Source organism: Oryctolagus cuniculus, chromosome 17 (genome assembly GCF_964237555.1).
Source record: "Oryctolagus cuniculus chromosome 17, mOryCun1.1, whole genome shotgun sequence".
Lineage (NCBI taxonomy): Eukaryota > Metazoa > Chordata > Mammalia > Lagomorpha > Leporidae > Oryctolagus > Oryctolagus cuniculus.
In genome coordinates this window covers 14,918,220-14,946,174 of record NC_091448.1, presented here as the reverse complement: position 1 = coordinate 14,946,174, position 27,955 = coordinate 14,918,220, and the positions used below count along the sequence as shown (strand labels likewise).

The following is a 27,955-nucleotide window of genomic DNA, read 5'->3' as shown; positions in this document are numbered from 1 at the left end:
TAAAATATACTTCTAAAGGTATAGTTATACTTCTAAAATAACTATAACTCAGCAATTACTTACATTTGACCTTAGGAGAATGATGAAATTTCTAAATTTTATACAGATCCTCATTAAAGCACTGACAGCATGCCAGATGTTCTCAAGGATAACGTTTTCATTATTAGGTGGAGAAATTGCTAATCAACTGTCACTGTAATTCTCCCAGCTATGAAAATACAAGTGATGATATGGTTGATATAATCAGATGTTTCTAGTCCACTCTTTTCTTCTTCTTTTGATTATCAGGGAGACAGTGAGCTAGTTCTCATCTGCTGGTTCACTCCCCAAATGCCTGGGACAGCTGGTTTGGGCTGGGCCAGACCAAAGCCAGGAGGTGGGAACTCAATTCAGATCTCTCATACAGGTGGCAGGAACCCAACCACTGCTGCCCCTTTGGGTCTGCGTTAGTAGGAAGCTGGAATCAGGAACCAAAGCCAAGTATAAAACAACAGGTGATGCCTGTGTGGGACGTGGGTTTCTTGAATTTGGGGTTAAATGCCTGCTCTAAGTCTTCTGCCTTTATCCTGTCTTATTTTCCACCATTGCCCAAAACACAGTTACCATCTTGTATTCTACTCTTAGTCTCACTTCCTAGCCCTCACTAGTTCCCTCCTTTGCATATCTTTTCCTAACTTGTATATTTCTGTGCTTTGTCTGGGTTCAAGTTTCCTTAAGATGCTTACCCTCACTTGTCAACTCATAGCGATCTCTAACATCTTCAGTATTTTGTGGGACTTTGGTATGAAATTATTGAGTTGAAAGAGATCTGATGGAGAAACTGGCTTCCAGAGAAGTATTGATAAACATAATGGCAGCTAACATACATACTTACTATGTGCCAGGCGTTGTTAAGTGTGTTCTTGTGTGTGAACTCCGTTTCATACTCTAACCTTTTAGTTAGGGGATAGTCTCACCATTTTACAGATGCGGAAACTGAGGCTCAGAGAAGTCAGTTTCCTTGGGGTTCACATTAAGTTGGTGGCTAACCCAGAGTTTGAACGGAATTAGTCTGTGCTTTACTCTTCTCCTCTTAGAACTACTCCAAGTAGGACTGTTGCCTTCTTAAATTTTTCTGATCAGCCAAGTTCTGTGTCTTCTTGAGTCTCCTGTATATTGAAGAAACATGAATAAAGAGCACCTACACTGGAAAACATGCTGTATGGGATTTTCTAAAGAAGCTTGAGCCAGTTGGAGGAATAAAACAAGAACACAAATTATTAAACATCAGGTGTTTAAGACCAAAAAGGGAGTTTGAGGAATGTGATACCACTTCTCTGGGGATATAATATTCGTGTCATGTTCTACTTGAGATAGGCTCTGAAGGATAGGACTTTAGTAGATACAGTGAGAAGGCAATCCTTCTCCCTGTGTAGATAGAGGGCAGAACATTCACTGAGGTGCTTGGTTTTCTTGGAATACTGAGTGCCTGCGAGAAAACCCCTGGAAACACAAATGGTAAAGCAGTTTGTTGCCAGGGTACAGCGTCTCATTCAGCCCAATTGAATTACTGTGAAGAGTTACTGAAGAGAGTGATAGAATCAGAAATGTGGGTCTAGGCTCTTGAAGAAGAGGGTTTGCCCTGAACATCTGACTGCTTCCCTCCCTTTGGTGTGACTTTCCCTAGAACAACAGTATGTTCTATTGAAGTATTGCTTAACAGAGACAGAGTGCTGCTATCCACTGATCTCTTCCCAGTTGCCCCACAGTAGCTTGGGCTGGCTGGTCCAAAGCTGGGAACCAGGAACTCAATCCAGTTCTTCCACGTGGGTGACAGGGACCCAGTTATCACTTTTCCTAGAGTGTGTACTAGCAGGAAGCTGGAGTCAGGAGCCAGAGTCAGGTATTGAACCCTGGTACACAGTGTGGGATGTGTCATAACCGCCAGGCCAGATACCTTCCCTTATTTCCATGATGCTACTTTGCCGAAAGAAGTTGGAATTCATTTTCTTGCTTCATTGTTTGTCTCACTATTATTTGTTCATCTTATACTTTGCTACACAGAATCACTTCTCATAGATTATGGAATGCTTGCTGCCTATAGATGTAGCCTCTAGAGATACATCATCACGGCTTTTCCAGATAATCAGAACAGTGCAGTTGTGGGTAGATGTTACCTGTCATGTCATGTCATTCACCTTGGAGAGGGCTTACCTGACTGCTTTCTCGATTTGCTGTAGTTGACCTCCTGTTCTGCTTGCTTTCATTTAGTAGCGCATTTACTACCTGAAGTGATGGGATTTGGTTTTTCTGTCTCCTGGACCAGATTGAAGTCCCTGAGGGTTGGGGTTCTTTAATTCTATTCTAAGCACCTAGAACAGTACCTGGCACAATGCAGATACTTAGTACATTCTGATTTAGCTAGTCGTGACATGGAAGCTGGAGGACAGTGAAGAGACTTGTTAGGAAATTGTTCCAATAGTGGAGTTCGAGATAGGATGGAGGGTATACATGAGGGTGTTTTTGTACTATGGGGCACATAACAAAGTGGTTAGTGGTTAATATAAAATCATGTTATTACTAAGACCAACTTAGATCTCTTTAAACAAATGCTTATTAAAATTTATATTCTGGAGCCAATGTTGTGGCATAGCTGGTAAAACTGATGCTGGCATCCCATGTGGGCACTGGTTCCCGTCTTGGCTGCTCCACTTCTGATCCAGCTCCCTGCTAATGTGCCTGGCAAAGCAGCGGAGGATGGCTCAAGCACTTGGATCCCGGCACCCACGTGGGAAACCCAGATGAAGCTCATGGTTCCTGGCTTCGGCCTGGCTCAGCCCTGGGCATTGTGGAAATTTGGGGAGTGAACCAGCAGATGGAAATTTCTGTCTCCTCTCTCTGTAAACACTGCCTTTCTAATAAATAAATAAATACATCTATAAAAAAATAAAATTTACATTGCAGCTGATCCTTTTCAAATTAGGTGTTTTATTTTTTAAATTTTTGTTTATTTATTTGAAAGGTAGATCTTTTCATTTTCTGGTCACTCTTCAAATGCTGTAATGGCTGTGGCTGGGCCAGACCAGAGCCAGGAGTCTGGAATGTAGTCGGTTTCTCCCACATAGATGTCAGGGACCCAAGTACTTAAGCCATCATCTACCTCCCAGGGTATGCATAAGCAGGAAGCTGGAATCAGAATTGAAGCCAGAATGCAAATCTAGGGGCTGGGGCTGTGGCGTAGTGGGTAAAGCCACTGCCTGAGGTGCCGGCATCCTATATGCCGGCTCAAGACCCGGCTGCTCCACTTCTGATCCAGCTCTCTGCTATGGCCTGGGAAAGCAATAGAAGAGGGCCCAAGTCCTTGGGCCTCTGCACCCACGTGGGAGACCCAGAAGAAGCTCCTGGCTTCGGATCAGCGCAGCCCCGGCTGTTGCGGCCATCTGGGGAGTGAACCATCGGATGGAAGACCTCTCTTCTCTCTCTCTCCCTCTCTCCCTCTCTTCCTCTCTTCCTCTCTCCCTCTCTCCCTGCCTCTCCTCTCTCTCTGTAACTGTGACTTTCAAATAAAATAAATAAATTTTAAAAAATAAAACAATGCAAATCCAGATACTCCCAATATGTGAGGAGGGTGTCCCAGGCAGGATGCAAGATGCCTACCTCAGTTTTTTAAAATTTTTTTTCAAAGAATCTTTTTTTTTTTTTTTTTTTTTTTTTTTAAGATTTGTTTACTTTTACTTCAAAGTCACAGTTACACAGAGAGAGAAGGAGAGGCAGAGAGAGAGAGAGGTCTTCCATCTGCTGGTTCACTCCCCAGTGGGCCGCAACAACCAGAGCTGTGCTGATCCGAAGCCAGGAGCTTATTTCAGGTCTCCCACGTGGGTGCAGGGGCCCAGCCCCTGGGACTGTCTTCCACTGCTTTCCCAGGCCATAGCAGAAAGCTGGATCAGAAGTGGAGCAGCCAGGTCTTGAACTGGTGTCCATATGGGATGCTGGCACTGAAGGTGGTGGTGGTTTTACCTGCTGCACCACAGCACCAGCCCCGAGGAATCTTCTTTAAAGAGAAAAAAATGTAGCTAGATTTTTCACAGGTATGTTTGTATTTCAGAGTAGAGACAGATATATTCAGTCTCACAGCTCCCTCATAAATTGCACAATGTTACAGTCTAAAAATGCATGTCCAAATGGCATTCTAAATCTGTAATTTTCAGTTTTATTCTTGTTTTAAATTTATAAAATATACATGAAAATGTGAACCATTTTTAAGTGACATTGGGATCATGTTGTTCTGCTACCATCACCACCATCTAGCCAGAGAGCTCTTCTTTTTTTCCTTCGTAAATCTTTCAAGCTTTTATTTAAGTAAAATGATCCAAGGTAGATTGTAGATCTTTTTGAAAGCATCCATGTCCATGGACTGCACATGGTCCTCAAAAGCAGTGATCTGTTCCTCCAACACATATGTTCCAACTTTATCATCTTCAAGTTTAGTTTTTAAATCCCAGACCCCAGTAAACTAGTTTAGTTCGAATACTATGGTTCAGTCCTTGTTTTTGCCATATCTGTCTCATCTTCCCAAAGATTCACATCTAGTAAGATGGAAGACTTGGCAATAAGTGCAGGCTTTCTTTGATTTATACTGTGCAAGTTGCTCTCTTAACCTCTTCACTTTCTTCAGATCCGAAGAGATCAGAATCATCCTTGTCTTTATTATCTGTAGCTCCATTTCCTGTGACATCTTCCATATTGGCAGGACCATACTTGGCCAAAACTTACTTTTTTTAGATTTTTTTTTTTTTTATTTGAGAAGGACAGACAGAATAAGCAATCTTCTATCTGCTGATTCACTCCCCATGCTGAGGCTTAACCTGCTACACCACAATGCTGACCCCTAAAACTCTACTCCTGGCAGGTTGGCCTTTTCCTTCACTTAGGCTTGATGTGTTTATACCAGCGTAGGACATGACGTAAGTCATCTGGTGAAGGGCTGGAGCCTGCTTTGAATACTACATCTTGTGATGGCACATACTCCTTGATGTAGCTTTTGTCCACCATATGATCATTGAGCACCCAGAGACCAGCTGGGCTTTACATCCCTCTAAAACCCATGGTATCAGCTACATTGGGAACTGGGGGCAATGGAGGAAAAGTGCATATAGGTGCTGTGTCTTGGTAGGCTAAGCCTCTGCCTGTAGTGCTGGCATCAAATACAGGCGCCAGTTCATGTCCTGGCTGCTCCTCTTCAGATCCAGCTCTCTGCTTGTGGCCCGGGAAAGCAAAACATGGCACAATGCTTAGGTTCCTGCATCCAAGTGGGAGACCTAGAAGAAGTTCCTGGCTCTTGGCTTTGGATTGATGCAGCTCCGGCTATTCGGCCATTTGGGGAGTGAACCAGTGGATGGAAGACCTTTCTGTGTCTCTCCTTTCTGTCTGTAACTCTACCTCTCAAATTAAATAAAATCTTTAAAAGAAAGAAAAAAAGAAAAGTACATGTAGCTAGTGCTAAGAGGGAGAAGGGCCATACAACTCTGTCTTGTAAAGCTGAAACTTTATACTTAATAAACAGTAACACATTCTCCTTTTCTCCCAGCCCCTGGCAACGCGGGTTCTACCCTCTGTCCCTGAGTTTGACTATTCTAGGTACTTCATGTAAGTGGAATCATAGAGTATTTGCCCTTTTGTGACTGTCTTTTTTTTTTTTTTTTTTTTTTTTTTGACAGAGTTAGAGAGAGAGAGACAGAAAGATCTTCCTTCCATTGGTTCACTCCACAAATGGCCGCAATGGCCAGTGCGCCGCGCCGATCTGAAACCAGGAGCCAGGTGCTTCCTCCTGGTCTCCCATGCGGGTGCAGGGGCCCAAGGACCTGGGCCATTCTCCACTGCTCTCCTGGGCAGCAGCAGAGAGCTGGACTGAAAGAGGAGCAGCCGGGACTAGAACCCGGTGCCCATATGGGACAGTCACCTTTTGTGACTGTCTTACTTCACTTAGCATAATATCCTCAAGGTTCATCTGTGTTACAGCACATAGCATGATTGCCTTCTTTTCTTAAGGCTGAGTAATATTCCAGTGTATGTATAAACTACATTTGGTTATTCATCCATCAGTTGGCAGTTGGGTTTGTTTCTGCCTAGTGTGAATACTGCTGCCATGAACATGGGTGTACAAATACCTGTTCAGGTCTCTGCTTTCAGTTCTTCTGGTTATATATACAGAAGTGGATTTAGTTTATATTTAATCTTTTAAAGAGCTATTATACTGTTTTCCACAGCGGTTGAAAAATGATATATTTCCATCAGCAGTGTGTGCTGAATCCGTTTCTACAGATCTCTGCCAATTCTTATTTTCTGAATTTTTTTGTGATAGCCATCCTAATGAATGTAAGGATGATACCTCACTGTGGTTGTGATTTGCGTTTCCATAATAATCTGTTGAGCATCTTTTCATGGGATATCAGCCATTTGAATATCTTTGAAGAAATGCCTACTCAAGTCTTTTGCCTATTATAAAAATTGAGTTGTTTCTTTGTTGTTGTTGAGTCTGGGTTTTTTTTTGTTTGTTTGTTTGTTTGTTTTAAGATTGATTGATTGATTTGAAAGGCAGAGTTTGAGAGAGAAGCAGAGACAGAGAAATTTTCCATCCACTGGTTCACAAATGGCCACAACAGCCAAAGCTGGGCTGATCCTGAGCCAGGAGCTTCTCCAAGGTCTCCCATGTGGGTACAGGGGCCCAAGCACTTGGGCCATCTGCTGCTTTCCCGGGTGCATTAGCAGGAGCTGGATCAGCAGTGGAGCAGCTGAGACTTGAACTGGTGCCAGTATAGGATGCCAGTGCTGCTGGCAGTGACTTCATCTGCTACACTGCAGAGTCGGCCCTTGCAGACCTATTTAAAATGAGTTTGCCAGTGTGGTGGGAAGGATGATGTTCCTGGTATATGTGAGCTTCTCTTTCCCCTGCCAGTTCCTGATATTGACATACTCTAAGATTGGACTTGCCCTTTGTCACCCTCTTCCTTCTCTGCTGGCTCATCTAAGCTACAACATCAGATGCAGATGCCTTATATCCTATGAAATCTATAGCTCCACCCTAAATCCCCTTCTACAGTTTCAGACTCTACTTGGCAACTACTTTGTAGCTCTCCCATAAACACTGTGACCTCATCTCACCTTCTGGTTTTCTAAGCCTGGCTTATTTCAGGTTTCTGTTTCTGTTAATGATACATACCACTCTTCATCTGGTTTTTAAAGGCAGAAACTTTTTTTTTTTTAAGATTTATTTATTTATTTGAAAATCAGAGTTACACAGAGAGGAGAGGCAGAGAGAGGGAGAGAGGTCTGCCATCCAATGCGTCACTCCCCAATTGGCCACAATGGCTGGAGCCGTGCTGATGTGGACCCAGGAGCCAGGAGCTTCTTCCGGGACTTCCACATGGGTACAGAGGCGCAAAGACTTGGGCCACCTTCTACTGCTTTCCCAGGCCATAGCAGAGAGCTGGATTGGAAGTGTATCAGCCGACTTTTGAACTGCCCATATGAGATGCCCATATGGGATGCCAGTGCTTAAGGCTAGGGCCAGCCCCAGCCCGAAACTTTCAGAGTTATTCTAGACTCTTTGTCCCTTCACCCTTTGGTCATTAATCCTGTTGATTCTTACAGATACCTAAACAAACAATTCAGACTCTCCCCCTTCTTCCTCACAGACAACTCCTAAATTTAAGACTTATTACCTTACATTTGTAGTTCTATGATAAGTCCCTTTGACTTTTCTTGCTATCTCCTAGCCAATTCTTCTAGAACTGTGATGTGAAACAGTGGCCCCCCCCCCCTTTTGCTTAAATTGATCATTTTGTAGGTGCTGGAGTATAGTTTTATATTGTATATTAGCATAGCAGGGGCCGGTGCTATGGCGCAGTGGGTTAACGCCCTGGCTTGAAGCGCTGGCATCCCATGTGGACGCCGGTTTGAACCTGGCTGCTCCACTTCCAATCCAGCTCTCTGCTGTGGCCTGGGAAGGCAATGGAGGATGGCCCAAGTCCTTGGGCTCCTGCACCCACATGGGAGACCTGAAGGAAGCTCCTGGCTCCTGGCCTCAGATCGGTGCAGCTCCGGCATTGCAGCCGACTGGGGAGTGAACCAGTGGATCGAAGATACCTCCCTCTCTCCCTCCCTTCTTCCCTCCCTATCTCCCTCTCTCTCTCTCTCTCTCTCTCTCTGTCTCTCTGTCCTCCCCCCTCTCTCCTCTGCGTAACTCCGACTTTCAAATAAAATAAATACATCTTTAAAAAAATATTAGCATAGCAAACTAAGCTGTTCGTCTTGGCCTAGCCTGTCCTTCTAAACGTGAGCCCTCCAGCTTTCCCGCATGGTCTCCTGTACGCTCTCTGCACTGAATGAACTCTTCTCTGCATTAGTACTGATGGTTCCATCTAAAATACCCTCCTGTGACAATTCTGTGTCTAACACTTCTTCAGATTGCAAAACTTAATTCCAGTGACACCTTCGAGAAAACTGTGCCTTCAGCTGCACTCATCTCAGGTCAAATACCCCTTTCCTGGACAACCAACAACAAAAAAAAACACTTTATATAGTGCGTGTGTTAAAAGACATCATGGTTTGTTTTGTTAAGATTTATTTCTTTGAAAGACTGATTTGCTCCCAAGATGGCTGCAACAGCCAGATCTGGACCAGGCTGAAACCAGGAGCCAATAACTCTTGGGTCCCAGGCCAGCTTCTGCTGCCTTCCCAGGCATATTAGCTGGCAGCTGAATCAGAAGCAGAGCTAGGACTTGTACAGGCATTCTGTTATGGGATGCAGGCATGAGCTTAACCTACTCTGCCACAGCCCTGGCCCCATGTGTTTTGTTTGTTTGTTTTGTTTTTTATTTGAGAGGCATAGAGAGACACACAGAGTTCCTATCTGCTAGTTTGCTCCCCAGATGCCTGCAAAGGCTAGGGCCAGATCTGGGGGCTATTTCCCATGTGGGAGGTAGAAACCCAGTCCCTTGAACCATCAGACTACCCTGTAGGGTCTGCATTAGCAGGAAGCTGAAGTTAGGAGCTGGAACCAGGTATTAAATTTAGGTACTCTGGACATAGGGCATCTGAACCAGTTTTTTTTTTTTTAAAGATTTATTTATTTATTTATTTGAAAGTCAGAGTTACACAGAGAGAGAAGGAAAGGCAGAAAGGCAGAGATATAGAGAGGTCTTCCATCCACTGGTTCACTCCTCAATTGGCCACAACGGCCGGAGCTGTGCCAGTCCGAAGCCAGGAGCCAGGAGCTTTTTCCAGGTCTCCCATGTAGGTGCAGTGGCTCAAGGACTTGGGCCATCTTCTACTGCTTCCCAGGCCATAGCAGAGAGCTGGATTGGAAGTGGTACAGCCGAGACTCAAACTGGTGCCCACATGGGATGCTGGCACTGCAGGCCAGGGCTTTAACCAGCTACACCACAGCTCCGGCCCCCTCCTGTGATTCTTAAAATTCTGAACCAAAGTCTGTTTCCACCATCCTTCCTTTGCTTGCCTTCTGGTTTCCTTTTTTTTTTTTTTTTTGACAGACAGAGTGGACAGTGAGAGAGAGAGAGACAGAGAGAAAGGTCTTCCTTTGCTGTTGGTTCACCCTCCAATGGCCGCCGTGGCTGGCGTGCTGTGGCCAGCGCGCCGCGCTTATCCGATGGCAGGAGCCAGGTACTTCTGGTCTCCCATGGGGTGCAGGGCCCAAGCACTTGGGCCATCCTCCACTGCACTCCCTGGCCACAGCAGAGAGCTGGCCTGGAAGAGGGGCAACTGGGACAGAATCCGGCGCCCCGACCGGGACTAGAACCCGGTGTGCTGGTGCTGCAAGGCGGAGGATTAGCCTAGTGAGCCGCGGCGCTGGCTTCTTTTTTTTTTTTTTTTTTTTTTTGACAGGCAGAGTGGACAGTGAGAGAGAGAGTTCTGGTTTCTATGGCTTGTTTGTTAGCCCCTCATCATCTATATACAAGGAAAAATAAGGTTAAAATTCAGAGTGAAGGAACCGGTGTTGTGGTGTGGCTTGTTAAGCCACCTCTTTTGATGCCAGAATCCCATATGGACTCTGGTTCAAGTCCTGGCTGCGCCACATCTGATCCAGCTCCCTGCTAATGTGCCTGGGAAAGAAGTGGAAGATGGCCCAAGACCCAGATAAAACTCCTGGCTTTGGCCTGGCCCAGCCCCTGGCTATTGCTGTCATTTGGTGAATGAACTAGCTAATGGACTATCTCTCCCCCTCTTTCTCCATTTCTCCCTCCCTCTCCCTGTAACTCTACCTTTCAAATAAAATAAATTTAAAAAAAATTTTTTTTTTTTTGACAGGCAGAGTGGACAGTGAGAAAGAGAGGGAGAAAGGTCTTCCTTTTCCATTGGTTCACCCTCCAATGGCTGCTGTGGCCAGTGCACCGTGCTGATCCGAAGGCAGGAGCCAGGTGCTTATCCTGGTCTCCCATGCGGGTGCAGGGCCCAAGCACTTGGGCCATCCTCCACTGCACTCCCGGGCCGCAGCAGAGAGCTGGCCTGGAAGAGGGGTAACCGGGACAGAATCCGGCGCCCCGACCGGGACTAGAACCTGGTGTGCCAGCGCTGCAGGTGGAGGATTAGCCTATTGAGTGGCGGCGCTGGCCCAAATAAAATAAATCTTAAAAAAAATTCAGAGTATATAATTTTTACTGCTTAGGAAGAACTTTTGTGAAAAGACAGGCCTACCGAATAGTTGAAAACTATCATCAAATGCTACAATGTTCCTGGTTATGAGTAGTCCCATTAAGTCTCAGCTCACTAAAATTGTGTTGAATCCCTGGTTGAAAGAATCCTCTTATGGGATTTCTAAAAGAAGCAAGAGGAGGTCTTAATTAAGTTCAAGTAAACTAGTATTTATCTTAGCAATGCTCAATCACTATATGAATACTGAGTAACTAAAATTCAATACTAAGCAGACTGAACTAAGTGCTATATAACAGTTCAAAGAAAATTTACAATGTATATATGGGTAAAGGGCATAGAACCTGAAATGTGTAGAACATGTTGTTTCTGGTCCCTTCACTGAAGCCGTTGTGAAAAGCCATTTTTGGAATTGTTTTCCCATTTGTGCTTCAAAGCCCATCGTGGAAATGTTTCTTGCTAACATAAATATTAACACAGAGAAAAAAAGTGAAATCAAATAATTGCTATTAGTATTTTCACACACAGCCCTCCAACTATCTCTGTGTATATAACATGCTTGTATATAAGCAGAATCATACTGTAGTGTGGTTTGACACAACAATTAAGTTACCACCTGGAATGCCTGCATCCCATATCAGAGAGCCTGGTGTGCATCCTGGCTGGAACCAGCTTCCTCCTAATGGACATCCTGGGAGGCCACAGATAGATGGCTCAAGTACTTGGGTTCATTGAAAATCTGAATGGAGTTCCAGGCTCATGGCTTTGACCTGTTCCAGCCCTGCTGTTGTGGGCATTTGAGGAGTGAACCAGTGGATGAAAGATCTTTGTCTGATTGTCTGTCTCTCTCTTCGCCTTTCAAATTAAATGAAAATAAGGAAATAAAAGTTAGTAAAAAATTGAATCATACCACTCACCTTGATATATGCCTTTCTTATTTTACCTGGTGTGTAATGGACACTTTCATAAATTTTAGTAGTAACTCACATTTTTAAAACTTAAAATGTTTATTCTCTTGACTAAACAATTACATTTTAAAAATTGATTCTAAGGAAATTAATAAAGGTGTGCACAAAGATACCTGGAGTGATACTAGAGATGGCTGTAATGATGCTTCATAACGTAAAACAATGATGGAGAAATATACAGACATTGAAAGATAGTGTAGTATTAGGTGAGGAATCAGTAACTAAAGTAATGCACTTTATGGTTTTAATTTTAGCTTTTGTGTGTTTGTATATATGCACAAGCATAGAAAAGGATACAATGGAAGTATATTTTCTGGGACAGGAAATTTCATGTAGTTTTTTTCTTTTTAATTTTTTGACAGGCAGAGTGGACAGTGAGAAAGAGAGACAGAGAGAAAGGTCTTCCTTTGCCGTTGGTTCACCCTCCAATGGCCCCATGGCCGGTGTGCTGCAGCCGGTGCACCGCGCTCATCCGACGGCAGGAGCCAGGTGCTTCTCCTGGTCTCCCATGGGGTGCAGGGCCCAAGCACTTGGGCCATCCTCCACTGCACTCCCTGGCCACAGCAGAGAGCTGGCCTGGAAGAGGGGCAACCGGGACAGAATCCGGCGCCCCGACCGGGACTAGAACCCGGTGTGCCAGTGCCGCTAGGCGGAGGATTAGCCTAGTGAGCCGCGGCGACAGCCTTCATGTAGTTTTTAAATTTTGTTCCATTTTGAGTTTTCTGCTTTTCTATAAGACTTCAGTAAATTTTGTGATTTAAAAAAAGCTTTCTTTGAAGCTAACACTAATAAAGTATAAGGTACTGTTTGTAAACTGGTTTTCTTGATACTCAAGAAATATTTTTATAATCTTCATCTGTGGGCTAACTTCAGGCAACATATCATTGAATCATAGTTCCTTCCTGGATAAGTGTTCTAGTGGCAGATGCTCAACATTGCATGGCTGATAAGTGCCTTTCAAAGACAAATACGTGGATCCTGTCTGCAAATAACTGATCTTTTAAGTTTTGAGTCTTTGATTCTTTGAGATTTGGTTACCAGACAACATCCTCTAGTTTGAGGACACTCTTGCTGATAAACACCTCAATCTTTATTGTAGTAAGAATCATTAAAATTATGGGTTGTTCTAGTGGCCCTCTCTCTGCCCCTGGTTTAGGCTGTGAATTACCTGAGGATAAAGGTTAACAAATCAAATCATTTGGTATCTGTGATTGCCTGAAAAAATGCCTGGTACATGTCAGAGTTCCAAAAATACTTGCTTTATGAGCATTTTTGGTAGCTTAATAGGATGGTAACAAACAAATCTTTTTAAAGGGGATGATATTAAATACTGAATTCCTGTTTAGATTGAGGTCCCAATAAAATCAATGGCAATTTTATAGAAAATGGCAGAAATTAGCATAATGTATATCTGGAATGCAACATTATGGTTTTAACTGAGAGGCAAGACGTTTAGAATAAAGTTATAGGTAGAGGTTAAAAGAGAAAAATTGTTGGGACAGTTTATAAAGTTTATATCTATGTATCTTGTGCCTACTAGATTGAATTGGCATCATGAACTGGAATAAAGGTGGCCCTGGCACTAAGCGAGGATTTGGCTTTGGAGGTTTTGCCATCAGTTCTGGGAAGAAAGAGGAACCCAAACTCCCACAACAGTCTCACAGCGCCTTTGGGGCAACCAGCTCTTCTTCTGGATTTGGAAAGTCGGCTCCACCACAGCTCCCTTCTTTTTATAAAATTGGATCTAGACGAGCCAACTTTGATGAGGAAAATGCGTAAGTGATAATCCTTGGTAATTTAGCAAAGGTTGTTTTGAGTTACTCATTCCATCAGCAAGAATTGAGGCAGCAAAACTGTTTTCCACATGATAATGACTTCATAAATTGGTTGTCCTGCTGAATTGCATTTTTCATAGTAAGTTACCAAGTTTACTCAGTTATGAGGAATAGACTACTTGACAGTGTTTACTTTTACCTTTACTAAGTCAATAAATCATGCTTGCTTCCAGTATAAAGTTTTAGTGGGCAGTTCACTCAATAAATGTGTAGTTGCAGGGTTTGAGTCCATTAGCATTATTAAATATGAGTCAAGAGTTTTATATAATTTATGTAGTTCTTTGTGGGCCTTACTGCAATGGTTTATTGACACCATATAAATTGTTTTGTAAACATAACCAGTGTCAGAACTGTTAGAAAACATAGTTTGCCTCAATACCTAAATCCTTAAAAAACTATTATAATGTTTTATAGTGACAGAAAAATCTACTTAGATTTTTCCCCACAGTTCTCAAGAGACATATTTAACAGTTATCATTTTACAGGTTTTTTGGTTTTTTGTTTTTAATTAAATTTGGGAGAGAAAGAGAGATTGAGTCCTTCCCATCAACTAACTCACTTAACAGATGTGTTCAGTGGCTGAGGCTGCACCACAGCCAGGGCCAGGAGCTGGAAACTCAATCCATGTTGTCTGCGTAGGTGGCAGGAACCCAGTTCCTTGAGCCATCACTGCCACCTCCCAGGGTCTTGCAACAACGGGAAGCTGGAGTCAGGAGCTGGAGCTGGGTGTAGAACCTGGATTCTCCAGTATAGGATATAGGCATTTTAACTGCTAGGCTAAACATCTGCTCCTCTCTGAACTTTTTGAAGTACTCTCATGTGAACATGTATGTCTATGGGAAAGAATATGTGCTGTGGGAAAAATAGCATGTGTATGTGTGTACACATGTGCACTAAAACTACATTAAGGTATATTCCTATATATTGCGTAACACTATATGAGAACGTATGCATTAGTATTCATGTGCGCGCATGCGCGCTCTTTCTCTCTCTCTCTCTCTATATATATATATTCGCATATAGTCATCTTTCATGCAGAGAATTGGTTCCAGAACTCTCTGCAGATAACAAAATTTGTAGACACTCAAGTATTTTCTATTAAATGGAATAGTATTTTTTAAATGTATTTATTTATTTATTATTTGACAGGTAAAGTTATAGACAGTGAGAGAGACAGAGAGGAAGGCCTTCCTTTCCGTTGGTTCATCCCCCAAATGGCCGCTATGGCCGGCACTGCGCCGATCCGAAGCCAGGAGCAAAATGCTTTTTCCTGGTCTCCCAAGCAGGTGCAGGGGCCCAAGCACTTGGGCCATCCCCCACTGCCCTCCCAGGCCACAGCAGAGAGCTGGACTGGAAGAGGAGCAACCGGGACAGAACAGGAGGAGGATTAGCCAAGTGAGCCATGGCACCAGCCCCAAAAGGCATAGTATTTTTATACAGTCTTTCCAGATACTTTAAGTCATTTCTGAATTACTTTTAATATCTGATACAATGTAGTTGTTATACTGTGTTGCGCTTGGCTCCTGACTTCAGATTGGCACAGCTCCAGCCATTGCAGCCATCTAGGGAGTGAACCAGCATATGGAAGACCTCTCTCTCTCCCTCTCTCTTCCTCTGCCTCTCTGTAACTCTGCGCTTTCCAGGGCGTTAACCTACCGCACCACAGTGCTGGCCCTTGAATTTTTTTTTTTTTAACTTTTTAGGGGCTGCAGGTTTTTTTTTAAATAAAGATTTATTTATTTATTTGAAAGTCAGTTACACAGAGAGAGGAGAGGCAGAGAGAGAGAGAGAGAGAGGTCTTCCATCCACTGGTTCACTCCCCGATTGGCTGCAACGACCAGAGCTGCGCTGATCCGAAGCCAGGAGCTTCCTCCGGGTCTCCCGCATGGGTGCAGGGGCCCAAGGACTTGGGCCATCTTCTACTGCTTTTCTAGGCCACAGCAGAGAGCTGGACTGGATGTGGAGCAGCTGGGACTCAATGGGATGCCGGTGCTTTATGCCAGGGCGTTAACCCACTGTGCCACAGCACCAGCCCCATTACAATATTAGAATTTTAGTTATATTAAACAGTACTTAATTAAGTAGTTGATGTAGCCAAAGCCTTGGGGGGTCTCTATTTTGACTAGGATAAATCTCCTGATAGTAAAATGTAGCTTACCAAACTTTCTGTTAAATGAGAGATCCATTGACTCTATACTAAACATTTTATTTTATAAATCTGCATTTCTATTTTCAGATATTTTGAAGATGAGGAAGAAGACTCTAGCAACGTTGACTTACCTTACATTCCTGCTGAAAACTCGCCTACCCGCCAACAATTCCATTCCAAGCCAGTGGATTCTGACAGTGATGATGATCCCTTGGAGGCATTCATGGCTGAAGTGGAGGCATGTGCCAAATCTTTGATTCCTTAAAATATGTAGCAATTAGAAATAGATCAAGTTAGCTTAGTACTTCAGACCTTGTTCAGAATTTGGGTTTTTTTTAGCCTTAATTTTTGATTGGAGAATTTTGCTCGCTTACTCTTTTAGATTTTTTTTTTTTTTTTTGGGAGGCAGAGTTACAGAGAGAGATCTTCCATTTGCTGGTTCACTCCCCAGATGACCATAACAGCCAGGGCTGGGCCTATCTGAAGCCAGCAGGAGCCAAGAGTTTCTTCTGGGTCTCTCATGTTGGTACAGGAGCCCAAACACTTAGGCCATCTTCCATTGCTTTCCCAGGCCATCAGCAGGGAGCTGAATCAGAAGTAGAGCAACTGGGTCTGGAACCAGGGCCCATATGGGATGCTTGCACTGCAGGAAGAGGCTTATTAACCTACTGCACCACAGCGCTCATCCTTTACTTATTTATTTTAACTTTATTTATTAGTGAGAGGAAACGAGATAGTTCTCATCCACTGTACACTCCCTAAGTGCCTGCAGTAGCCAGGCTGAAGCTTGGAATGAGGAACTCAGTACTGGTCTCCCATGTGGGTGACAGAAACCCAATTACTTGAGCCATCACCGCTGCCTTCTAAGGTCTGCATTGGTGGGAAGCTGGCGTTAGGAGTTGAAACTGGGAATCTAACCCAACTATCCTGACCCATGTAGGATGGGGGCATCTTAATCATTAGGCCAAATGCCTGTTCCCTCATCTACTTTTTTTTTTTAATTTATTTATTTGAAAGGCAGAGTTACAAAGAGAGAGAAGGAGAGATAAAGAGAGATAGAGATCTCCTATCTGCTGGTTTACTCCCCAAATGGCCACAACGACTGGGGCTGGACCAGGCTGAAGCCAGGAGCCAGGAGCTTCTTCTAAATCTCCCCTATGGGTGCAGGGGCCCAAGACTTGGACCATCCTCCACTGCTTTCCCAGGTGTGTTAGCAGGGAACTGAATCAGAAGTGGAGCAGCTGGGACTTGAACTGACACCCATATGGAATGCCAGCACTACAGGCATGGCTTAACCTTCTGTGCCACAGTTCCAGCCTCCACTTTTTTTTTTTTTTTTTTTTTTTAAGATTTATTTATTTATTTATTTGAAAAGTCAGAGTTAGAGATTAGCGGGTGGGAGAGAAAAAATCTACCTGCAGGTTCACTGGCAGCGTCTGGCACTGGGCCACTGTGAAGCCAGAAGCTTCATCCAGGTCTCCCATTGGGTGGCAGGGGCCCAAACATTTGATCCATCTTTTGCTGCTCTACCCAGGCCATTAGCAGAGAGATGAATTGGAAGTGGAACAGCCAGGACACGAATGAGTTCCTGTACGGAATGCCGGCATCACACATGGCAGCTTTCCCCAGTATACAACAATACCAGCCACCCTCATCCACTTTTAATTTAAAACTTCTGTGTGTGTAACTCATGTCTTCAGTCTCGTACTTTAGCTTTGGTTTTAGCCCTGCTTTTCAACAAGCATGTTTATCATTTTTACATGAATGTGTCCCACTGGCACATTCATCTTTTCCTTCTCAACCAGCTCATTCTGTTGTCTATTTTTATTTTAAGATGTATTTGGGGCTGGTGTTGTGGCATAGCGAGTGAGACTGCCACCTGTGATGCCAGCAATATGTGTGGCGGTTCAAGACCTGGCTTCTCCACTTCCATTCCAGCTCCCCGCTAACGTGCCTGGGAAAGGAATGGAAGTTGGCCCAATTGCTTGGGCCCCTGCACACACGTAGCTTTCGCCTGGCCCAGTCCTGGCTGTTTTGACCATTTGGGGAGTGAACAAGCAGATGGAAGATCTCTCTACATATATATCTCTTCCTCTCTCTGTGTAACTCTTGACTTTCAAATAGATACAAATTTTGTAAAGATTATTTATTTATTCGAAAGTCAAAGTTATCCAGAGAGAGGAGAGGCAGAGAGAGAGGTCTTCCATCCGCTGATTCACTCCCCAGTTGGCCCCAGTGGCCAGAACTGTGCTGATCTGAAGCCAGGAGCTTCTTCCAGGTCTCCCATGTTGGTGCAGGCACCCAAGGCCCTGGGCGATAGCGGAAAGCTGGATTGGAAGTGGAGCAGCAGGGACTTGAACTGGCGTCCATATGGGATGCCGGCACTGCAGGCGGTGGCTTTACCTGCTATGCCACAACACTGGCCCCAATAAATCTTTAAAAAAATTTTTTTGAAAGAATACAGAGAGAAGGAAAAGGCTATTCCATCTGCTGGTTCACTCCCCAGATGGTCACATTGGCCAGACTGCCCAGATCTAAGCCAGGAACAGGAACTTCATCCTTGTCTGTCACATGGGTGGCAGGGGTTTAGACACTTGGGCCATCTTCCACTTCTTTCTCAGGCCGTTAACAGGGAGCCAGATCGGAAGTTGGACATAAACTGGCATGCATATGGGATGCCAGCATTGCAGGCAGTGGCTTTACCTGCTGTGCCATGACACCAGCCCCCCAACATTGTCTCATCTCTTAATGGCAGCAGTATTCCACAGTCCCTTTGACATGAAATCTTGGCTTTAACTTTTTTTTTTTTTTAACATTTTTATTTATTTATTTATTTATTTGAGAGGTAGAGTTACAGACAGTGAGAGGAAGAGACAGAGAGAAAGGTCTTCCGTTGGTTCACTCCCCAGATGGCCGCAACGGCAGGAGCTGCACTGATCCGAAGCCAGGAGCCGGGAGCTTCTTCCTGGTCTCCCACGCGGGTGCAGGGGCCCAAGCACTTGCTCCATCTTCTACCTACTGCTTTCCCAGGCCATAGCAGAGAGCTGGATTGAAAGAAGAGCAGCCGGCACTCGAACCAGCGCCCATATGGGATGCTGGCACTGCAGGCGGAGGATTAACCTACTGTGCCACGGTGCCAGGCCTGGCTTTAACTTCTTTTTAACACTTGCCCCCTCTTTTGCTTTTTAAGCAGATTATCAAGATTGTTCCTGATATATTTCATTTAATCGTCAGAATAACTGTGGGACATAAGCACAAAAAATGTATGTGAGAAGTCATTTAAAAAGTTATGAAAAGTTATGTGTTTTATGAAAAGCCTATACATGAATTTCAAAACTGTTCTGCACCAAAGTAAATTCATCTTTTTTTTTTTTTTTAAGATTTATTTATTTATTTGAAAGAGTTACAGAGAAAGAGAGATTGAGATCCTCCCTCCGATGATTCACTCCCCAATTGGTTGCAGTGTCTGAAGCTGCGCTGATCCAAAGCCGAAGCCAGGAGCCTCCTTGGGGTCTCCCACATGGGTGCAGAGGCCCAAGGACCTGGGCTATCTTGTACTGCTTTCCCAGGCCATAGCAGAGAGTTGGATCGGAAGTGGATCAGCCAGGTCTTGTACCGGGGCCTATATGGGATGCTGGCGCTCCAGGCCAGGGCATTAACCTGCTGTGCCAGAGTGCTGGCCCCAGTAAATTCATCTTTTAATTCCATTTTCTCACTAACTTTTTGAAGTACCCTCATAGAAATAAAATTTTTAATTGATGAAAAAATTTAGCCCTTTGCCGGCGCCGCGGCTCACTAGGCTAATCCTCCGCCTTGCGGCGCCGGCACACCGGGTTCTAGTCCCGGTTGGGGCGCCGGCTTCTGTCCCGGTTGCCCCTCTTCCAGGCCGGCTCTCTGCTGTGGCCAGGGAGTGCAGTGGAGGATGGCCCAAAGTCCTTGGGCACTGCACCCCATGGGAGACCAGGATAAGTACCTGGCTCCTGCCATCGGATCAGCACGGTGCACTGGCCGCAGCGCGCTGGCCGCGGCGGCCATTGGAGGGTGAACCAACGGCAAAAGGAAGACCTTTCTCTCTGTCTCTCTCTCTCTCACTGTCCACTCTGCCTGTCAAAAAAACAAAAAATTTAGCCCTGAAATAATTGAGATCACTTGCCCTGCGTCATATTGGTGTTATTTGGTCCAACTGGGACTTGCTTTTTTTGTTTGTGTTTTTTTTTTTTTATATATACATATAGATTTTTATTTATTTATTTGACAGGTAGAGTTACAGACAGTGAGAGAGAGAGAGAGAGAAAGGTCTTCCTTTCCGTTGGTTCACTCCCCAAATGGCCGCTAAGGTCGGAGCTATGCTGATCTGAAGCCAGGAGCCAGGTGCCTCCTCCTGGTCTCCCACATGGGTGCAGGGGCCCAGGCACCTGGGCCATCCTCCACTGCACTCCCGGGCCACAGCAGAGATCTGGACTGGAAGATGAGCAACTGGGATTAGAACCCCACACCCATATGGGATGCCGGCGCCACAGGCCGAGGATTAACCTAGTGTGCCACAGCGTGGCCCCATGGGACTTTGTTTTAATTTTTCTTGCTTAGTAGTCCTAAGCTTTTCCCAGTGCATCATGATGCATTTTGTCGTGTCATTTGCTGAGTTCTGTTAATCTTTTCTGTTGCCACTAAAGTCATCCTACTTGATATCTTCATACTTTGTGTCTGATCCAAATTCTTTCTGCTTTCTTACTTGTGTGATACACAGCTACAGGTTAATTATACCAAAGCTTGTTTCTTTTATTGCTCCCTTTGCTTAAAAATTGTCACTTCACTGTTTGTGAAATAAAGTCCTTCCAGATTCTTTAGTTACTTATTTTCAGCCAGAATATTCGTGTCCTCTCTCAGGAAAGAAAGAAGCAGTCTAAGATGGATGTAGGGTCTTTTTCTCTAAGAGTGACTTATTTATTTGAAAGTCAGAGTTAACAGAGAGAGATGGAGGGAGTGAGGGAAGGAGGGAGACAGATAGCACTTCTCCTGGTTCACTCCCTAGTTGGCTCCAGTGGTGAGCCCTAGGCCATGCAGAAGCCAGGAGCTGTATCCATGTCTCCCACTTGGGTGGCAAGGGTCCAGACACTTGGCCCATCTTCTGCTTTCCCAGGCCATTAGAATAGAGCTGGATTGGAAGTGGAGCAGCCAGGACATGTTCTGGCACCCTTATGGGATGCTGGCATTGCAGGCAGTGGCTTTACTTGGTACATTACAATGGTGGCCCCTAGGCTTTGCCTTTTTTTGTTTGAAAGATTTTATTTATTTATTTATTTGAGAGTCAGAGTTAACAGAGAGAGAGAGGTCTTCCATGTGCTGGTTTACTACCCAAATGGCCAAAATGGCCAGAGCTGGGCCAGTCTGAAGCTGGAAGCTTCTTCCAAGTCTCCTGCTTGGGTGCAGGGGCCCAAGCAACTTGGGCCATCTTACATTGCTCTCCCAGGCACATTAGCAGGGAGCTGGATCAGAAGTAGAGTAGCAGGGCTAGTGCTATGGCACAGTGGGTTAAAGCCCCAGCCTGCAGCGCCTGCATCCCATATTGGCACTGGCTTGAGTCTTGGATGCTCCTCTTCTGGTCCAGCTCTCTGCTATAGCCTGGGAAACAGTAGAAGATGGCCCAAGTCCTTGGGCCTCTGCAACCAGGTAGGAGACCTGGAAGAAGCTCCTGGCTCCTGGCTTCGGATCATCTCAGCTCTGGCCGTTGCAGTCATTTGGGGAGTGAATCAGTGGAATGGAAGACCTCTCTCTGTCTGTCTCTACCTTTCTCTGTAACTCTTTCAAATAAATAAAATAATTAAAAAAAAAAAGAAAGTGGAGTAGCTGGGGTAAGAACCAGCACCCATATGGGATTCCAGCACTGCAGGTGGAGGCAGTCACAGCACCAGCCCTTAGGCATTGCTTTTAAAAAAATATGGAATGGTGGCCGGTGCCGTGGCTCAATAGGCTAATCCTCCGCCTGCGGCGCTGGCACACTGGGTCCTAGTCCCGGTTGGGGCGCCGGATTCTGTCCCAGTTGCCCCTCTTCCAGTCCAGCTCTCTGCTGTGGCCTGGGAGTACAGTGGAGGATGGCCCAAGTCCTTGGGCCCTGCACCCCATGGGAGACTGGGAGAAGCACCTGGCTCCTGGCTTTAGATCAGTGCGGTGCACTGGCCGCAGCATGCCAGCCACACTGGCCATTGGGGGGTGAACCAATGGAAAAGGAAGACCTTTCTCTCTCTCTCTCACTGTCCACTCTGCCTGTCAAAAAAAAAAAAAAAAAAAAATATATATATATGGAATGGTTTCGTGGTTGACACAGATAGATGTATAGATGTTCAGATGCTGGTTTAAGATTCTCACATCCGGCCAGCACTGCTGCTCACTTGGCTAATCCTCCGCCTGCGGCACCGGCACCCCAAGTTCTAGTCCCGGTTGGGGTGCCGGATTCTGTCCCGGTTGCTCCTCTTCCAGTCCAGCTCTCTGCTGTAGCCCGGGAAGGCAGTGGAAGATGGCCCAAGTCCTTGGGCCCTGCACCTGTATGGGAGACCAGGAGGAAGCACCTGGCTCCTGGCTTCAGATTGGCACAGCGCACCAGCATCAGAACTGGAGCCGGCACTGTAACATAGTGGGTTATGCCTCTGCCTGCAGCACTGGTGTTTTATATGGGCGCTGGTTGGAGACCTGGCAGCTTCATTTCACATTCAGCTCCGTGCTAATGCAGCCTGGGAAAGCAGTGGAAGATGACCCGGCTTTGGGCCCCTACACCCACGTATGAGACCTGGAAGAAGCTCCTGGCCATCGCAGCCATTTGGGAAATGAACGAAGACTTTTCTCCCTCTCTGCCTCTGCCTCTTCCTCTGTATAACTCTTCCTTTCAAGTGAATAAATCTAAAAAAAAACAACTTTCAGCACTTTGAAAATTCAGATTGTTGGAAAGTGAAAGTTTTTTTTTTTTTTTTTTGAAAGTCAGAGTTACACAGAGAGAGGAGAGGGAGAGAGGTCTTCCATCTGCTGGTTCACTCCCAAGCTGGCTGCAACAGCTGGAGCTGTGCCAGTCCAAAGCCAGGAGCCAGGAGCTTCCTCCGGGTCTCCCATGGGGTTGCAGGGGGCCCAAGCACTTGGGCCACCCTCCACTGCCTTCCCATGCCACAGCAGAGAATTGGATCAGAAGTAGAGCAGCCGAGTCTTGAACCGGCACCCATATGGGATGCTGGCACTTCAGGCCAGGGCATTAACCTGCTGTGTCACAGCACAGGCCCCAAAAGATCTTTCAATAATAAGCCAGCCTACATACTTATGCGGTTGAGCAAATAGCTGCCTGCTTTAAACAAAGTATGCTTTTCCTCCTTCACTGTTATTCTATCAATCCGATTATTGTCTTTTGATGTTGAGGCCACTGTTTATCATCACACTTGCTTTGTGATTTTTCTTATGATGGAGAAATATTTTTAACTTGAATCTTCATCAAATATTAGGAAATCAGACATAGGGTGCTAACAAGAAAAAATGAAACTGTGCTTCTTTAGAAGAATATGCCCACTTACTGAAGTGCAAGCAGAGCGTGTTTGTGTCAGAAGCATGCATCTTTTCTTATTCTAGCTGATTTCATTCGTTACCAGCTTGATACCCATCAAGCACTGTTTCCTGCCATTGATTTAGAGCAACTCAAGTTACTTGTTAAAGAGTATATACCTGGGGCCAGCGCTGTGGTGTAGCTATTAAAGCCACTGCCTGCAGTGCCGGCATCCTACATGGATGCTGGTTCAAGTCCCGGCTGCCCCATTTCTGATCCAACTCTCTGCTATTGCCTGAGAAAGCAGTAGAAGATAGCCCAAGGTCTTGGTCCCCTGCACCTGCATGGGAGACCTGGAAGAAGCCTTGGCTCCTGGCTTCGGATTGGCACAGCTCCGGTCTTTGCAGCCAATTGGGGAGTAAACCAGTGGATGGAAGTTTGCTCTCTCTCTTCCTCTCCTTCTCTCTGATAAATAGAGCTTTAAAAAAAAAAAAAAAAAAAAAGCAATACTAACAAACACTTAACATTTAAACAAACAAAAAAAAGGAGTATTGACATAACAGAGTCAAAACTTGAATTCACCTCCAAACCCAAGTTCTTTATGCTGTATTATTCTGTGTCTTGAGTTTTTAACCCTGTGTATTCCTGCCACCTATCCTACTATACTGAACACTTACCAGAACTATCTAGGACATAGTATCATAGCAGATATTTGGAAAATACAATAAATGATTCACGGAGCTGGCGCTGTGGCATAGCGGGTAAAGCTTCTGCCTGCAGTACCAGCATCCTATATGGGCACCAATTTGAGTCCAGGCTGCTGTACTTCCAATTCAGCTCTCTGCTATGGCCTGGGAAAGCAGTAGAAGATGGCCCAAGTCCTTGGGCCCTTGTACTCATGTGGGAGACCCAGAAGAAGCTCCCGGCTCCTGGCTTCTCATTGGCACAACTCTGGCCATTGTGGCCACCTGGGGAGTGAACCAGAGGATGCAAGGCCTTTCTCTCTGCCTCTGCCTCTCTGTAACTCTGCTTTTCAAATAAATAAAACTTCAAAAAACTGAATAAGTGATTCACTCTAGAAGTAAAGGCAGTTTTATTTTTCCTCTATCTTCTTGAAATAGGGACATTTCCCACAGGGCTGTATTTTCCAAACAATGTGGTCTCATTATTTCTTGAGATCTCTAGTAATGAATTATTTATTTAAGAGGTGGAATGGCAGAGAGCTGTCTTCCATCTACTGTTTCACTCCCCAGATGGCTGCAGTGGTTGGGGCTGAGCCACACCAGAGCCAAGAGCCAGGAACTTCACCTGCATTTGCCATGTTGGTGGCAGGGGCCAATCATTTGCCAATTTCCACTGCTTTCTCAAGGGCATTAGCAGGGATCTGGCACAGAACCAGAGCATCTGGGCATCAAACTGATGCTGGTGTCCCAAGCGGTACCTTAACCTGCTATGCCACAGTGCGTACACCCAGCCCTTGATGTCCTACATTTAAATTTAGTTTATGGTAATCCAAGCTTCAGTAGCCTTTTTTGAATGAGAATGGCCCAAATTCTCTTGCTTGTTGACATTTCAAAAGTTGAAGTTCTTTGGAGGTTAAAATCTGGTTTAGTCATTCTCCTGGGTATCTTTTTGGTATAGTTTCAAGGTGGGTGGGGGTTGCTTATTTTATGACAGAGCTTATTGTCTGATCTTAGAATATTGTTACCTAAGTGTTGGCATTAATTTCTGATCTCAGATATCAGCTTTTCTAGAACATACTAACTTTCCCAGTGCTTGAACTAGGTGAGGATTTATTTTTAGGCAGTGTTCTAAAAAAATGTATGTTGGTTTAAAAAATACATTCTGTAAGTAGTATTGTGACCTGTTTCTTATGTTATATTGCTTATGCCATCTGCAGTTTATAGTTTTAGGTATATGATCACCTGACTCAATCCCCTGAGATGTAGATTGTGTATAATATTTTTTTTTTCAGAAAAATTATTCTTTTTTTGCTGCAAGGAAGCATGTGATTTGATAGAACATATGACCATGCCATAGTATATATAGTGACATTTTTTAAAAAAAAAAAAGATTTTATTTATTTATTTATTTAAAATGGCTGCAACAGCCAGAGCTGGGCCGATCAGAAGCCAGGAGCCGAGAGCTTCCTCTGGGTCTCCCATGTGGGTAGAGGAGCCCAGGCGCTTGAGCCATCTTGAACTTCTTTCCCCGGCCATAGCAGTGAGCTGGATCACAAGAACTGCCAGGACACGAACTTGCGCCAACATGGGATGCTGGCAGGTGGAGGCTTAGTCCGCTACATCACAGCACTGGCCTCTATAGCGGGTAAAGCCACTGCCTGCAGTGCCAGCGTCCCATATGGGTGCCGGTTTCAGTCCCGGCTCCTCCACTTCTGATCCAGCTCTCTGCTATGGCCTGGGAAAGCAGTAGAAGATGGCCCAAGTCCTTGGGCCCTTGCACCCACATGGGAGACCCAGAAGAAGCTCCTGGCTCTTCAAATCCCCGCAGCTCTGGCCATTGTGGCCAGTTGGGCAGTGAACCAGTGGACGGAAGACATCTCTCTTTGCCTCTTCTCTGTGTGTAACCCTGACTTTCAAATAAATAAATAAATTTTTAAAAACAAATGAAATCCATGTTGCTTTCGTAGTAAAAAACGTATGTGCAGATTGTGTAGACCTTTCTGTTGTTTTGCTTTGAAAAATAATTGTCAGATTGTAATTCATATTGAAATAGAATTGTCAAATCACAAAGCCAGAGCTACGATTGCACTGGTTTGAATCTAAAAAATTCTTCTTAATCTCTCTTTAAATGTCATTAGTTAATGTCATTCTGTATGGCCTTTTGTTTCCTTAGGATCAGGCAGCTAGAGACATGAAAAGACTTGAAGAAAAGGACAAGGAAAGAAAAAACGTAAAGTAAGTTGTTTTCTTTTCCCTCACAGAGGTTACACTAAAATTGCTAAAATATTGCAGAGCCTATTCCTCCAGTTTCTAGAGGAAAGAGATGAAAGTGTTCAAATGTCTTTACTTGAGTATCCCATATCTTGAATATTTCTGTAGGTAATAAAGATGCTGCCTTTGCAGTAATTAAAAGTTTTGTTTGATAGAATAGTGTTTGGTCTTTAGCTGTAAATAGTTGTTCAGTAAAAACAAGGAACATATTTCATTGTGATTATGGGAGCATAATTACTGAAAGTTTGGATTCATTGTTGTGGGTTTTTCCCATAATTAATATAAAATAGATTGATGCTTATTTGATTGATTATGAGACGCAGCAGTGATTATATTACAGAAACTGTGTTACTAGCGATCAAATTGAATTTCATTCAAGGTGTAACATGCTTTAGCAATTGTAGTCGGAACTTGAAATACTTATTTTCGGGGAAAGAGGTCTTCTCTTTCCTTTGCTGTTTTACTCCTAAGGCTTTTTCTACCAGGCATGGTTGGACTTTTTTCTCCCTTTGCTTGGCAGTCAGTGTTTCAGGCCTTTCCCAAGGTTCCTGTGACATGTGGAGGTTCAGCCCTCTTTTTGGTGCTTACTGTGTGTTGCATCCTCTCCCAGCTGCCCTATGCTGGTGGTGTTGCTTGCTGGTTGCCTTAGGAGTAGTAAGTGCGCCAAGTTAGAAAGTCTGTTTAGAAAGAGATGGTTGTAGGAACTAAGCAACCATACATTTCTATTGCTCCAGAGAGATGCAGCAAGTGGCAGTGCGCCCCTTCTTTGTGTGACCTGCTTAGGGAACTTTAGTCCCAAACTCATGAAATAGTGAATGTAGTTTTCCTTTCTATCCCTGTCCCTAAGGTAACTGAATTTGGCCAAAAGCAATTACTCTAAAGATAGAAATGTTGGGGAACAATAAGAAAGTTGTCAGTCTTTCTAGTATATACCAAATACAGTCATTTTTTTTCTTTTTAAAAAGAAATGCTTTTCACAACTGCATTGTGTTTGTGTGGGTTGACAAAGCTAGGATCCTTTGTTATCTATCTTCAGAAAGTATTTACTCTTTACATCCTTGTAAGTAATTGATGTTTCTAGGGCTACTATATTGTCTCATTCAAAAGAATTAGAAACTGCAGCTTACAGACCAAAACCACACATATTTGATGGGTTGATAGTGTGCTTATTGGTGCTTTGCTATGGCTAGTGTTGAGAGTTCCTGTGCTGTTTGGAATTCAACACTAATAAGTATGGAGCTGGGTATGTGGAACATTTGCAGGGAAGTTTGTTTCTCCGCTTGTTTTTCCAGGGGTATTCGAGATGACATTGAAGAGGAAGATGATCAAGTGAGTTCCTATGCAGTATTTCTATCTTTTATTTTTACCCCACAAAGTCTATACTGGGACAAGCTAGAGCTTGTCTGCACTGAAATGGCCATTCCTGACATTCAGCAGGGAGTGTCATTTGACTTGCTCCTTTTCTATCTTTGTGACCAATTGGCAATATAAAGATTCACATGACCTTCCCCCATGTTGAAGATGGAACTTCCAGTCAGCCAACAGTAACACAAATCTGAGCTTTATTCAGCTTGCTTTTTTAAAGTCCAAAATTAATGTTTATTCTGACAAATCAGTTAGTAGAGTAGTGTGGGAGCTATGGCCTCTAGCAACATCTGACCTCTACCTCTTTCTAAAGGTTCTGTTTGTGCTTCTTGTATTTCAAGATGGAACATTAGTGACTGTTGTTAGCATTTTTTTTTCCATTGTTCAGTTGTGGGATGGTGAGAACTAGAATGAGAAGTAACCCTTTCCAGGTTTGTGATCTTTCTAATTAGTATCCAGTTCCAAACTTGGATTTGCAAAGCCACAGCATGTGTTCTACAGCTCTGGGCAGGGTAGGT

The 27,955-nt window shown here is 44.4% G+C and overlaps 1 protein-coding gene and 1 pseudogene across 2 annotated transcripts in view; one reads left to right on the top strand and one right to left on the bottom strand.

The window, feature by feature from the left end:
• Positions 1–27,955, top strand: part of DDX42 (DEAD-box helicase 42) — a 48,154-nt gene that overhangs the window by 1,693 nt on the left and 18,506 nt on the right. Inside the window, exons 2-5 of one of the 2 annotated variants that reach the window (XM_008271700.4) lie at positions 13,156–13,390; positions 15,687–15,837; positions 25,975–26,036; positions 27,365–27,401. In XM_008271700.4, the coding sequence (XP_008269922.1) occupies positions 13,170–13,390; positions 15,687–15,837; positions 25,975–26,036; positions 27,365–27,401 (471 nt within the window). In that variant the 5' untranslated portion in view covers positions 13,156–13,169. The remainder of the gene's footprint in view (positions 1–13,155; positions 13,391–15,686; positions 15,838–25,974; positions 26,037–27,364; positions 27,402–27,955) is intronic. The other variant, XM_070060490.1, reaches the window with a different exon arrangement.
• On the bottom strand, positions 4,331–5,031 carry LOC127484419 (elongation factor 1-beta pseudogene; annotated as a pseudogene).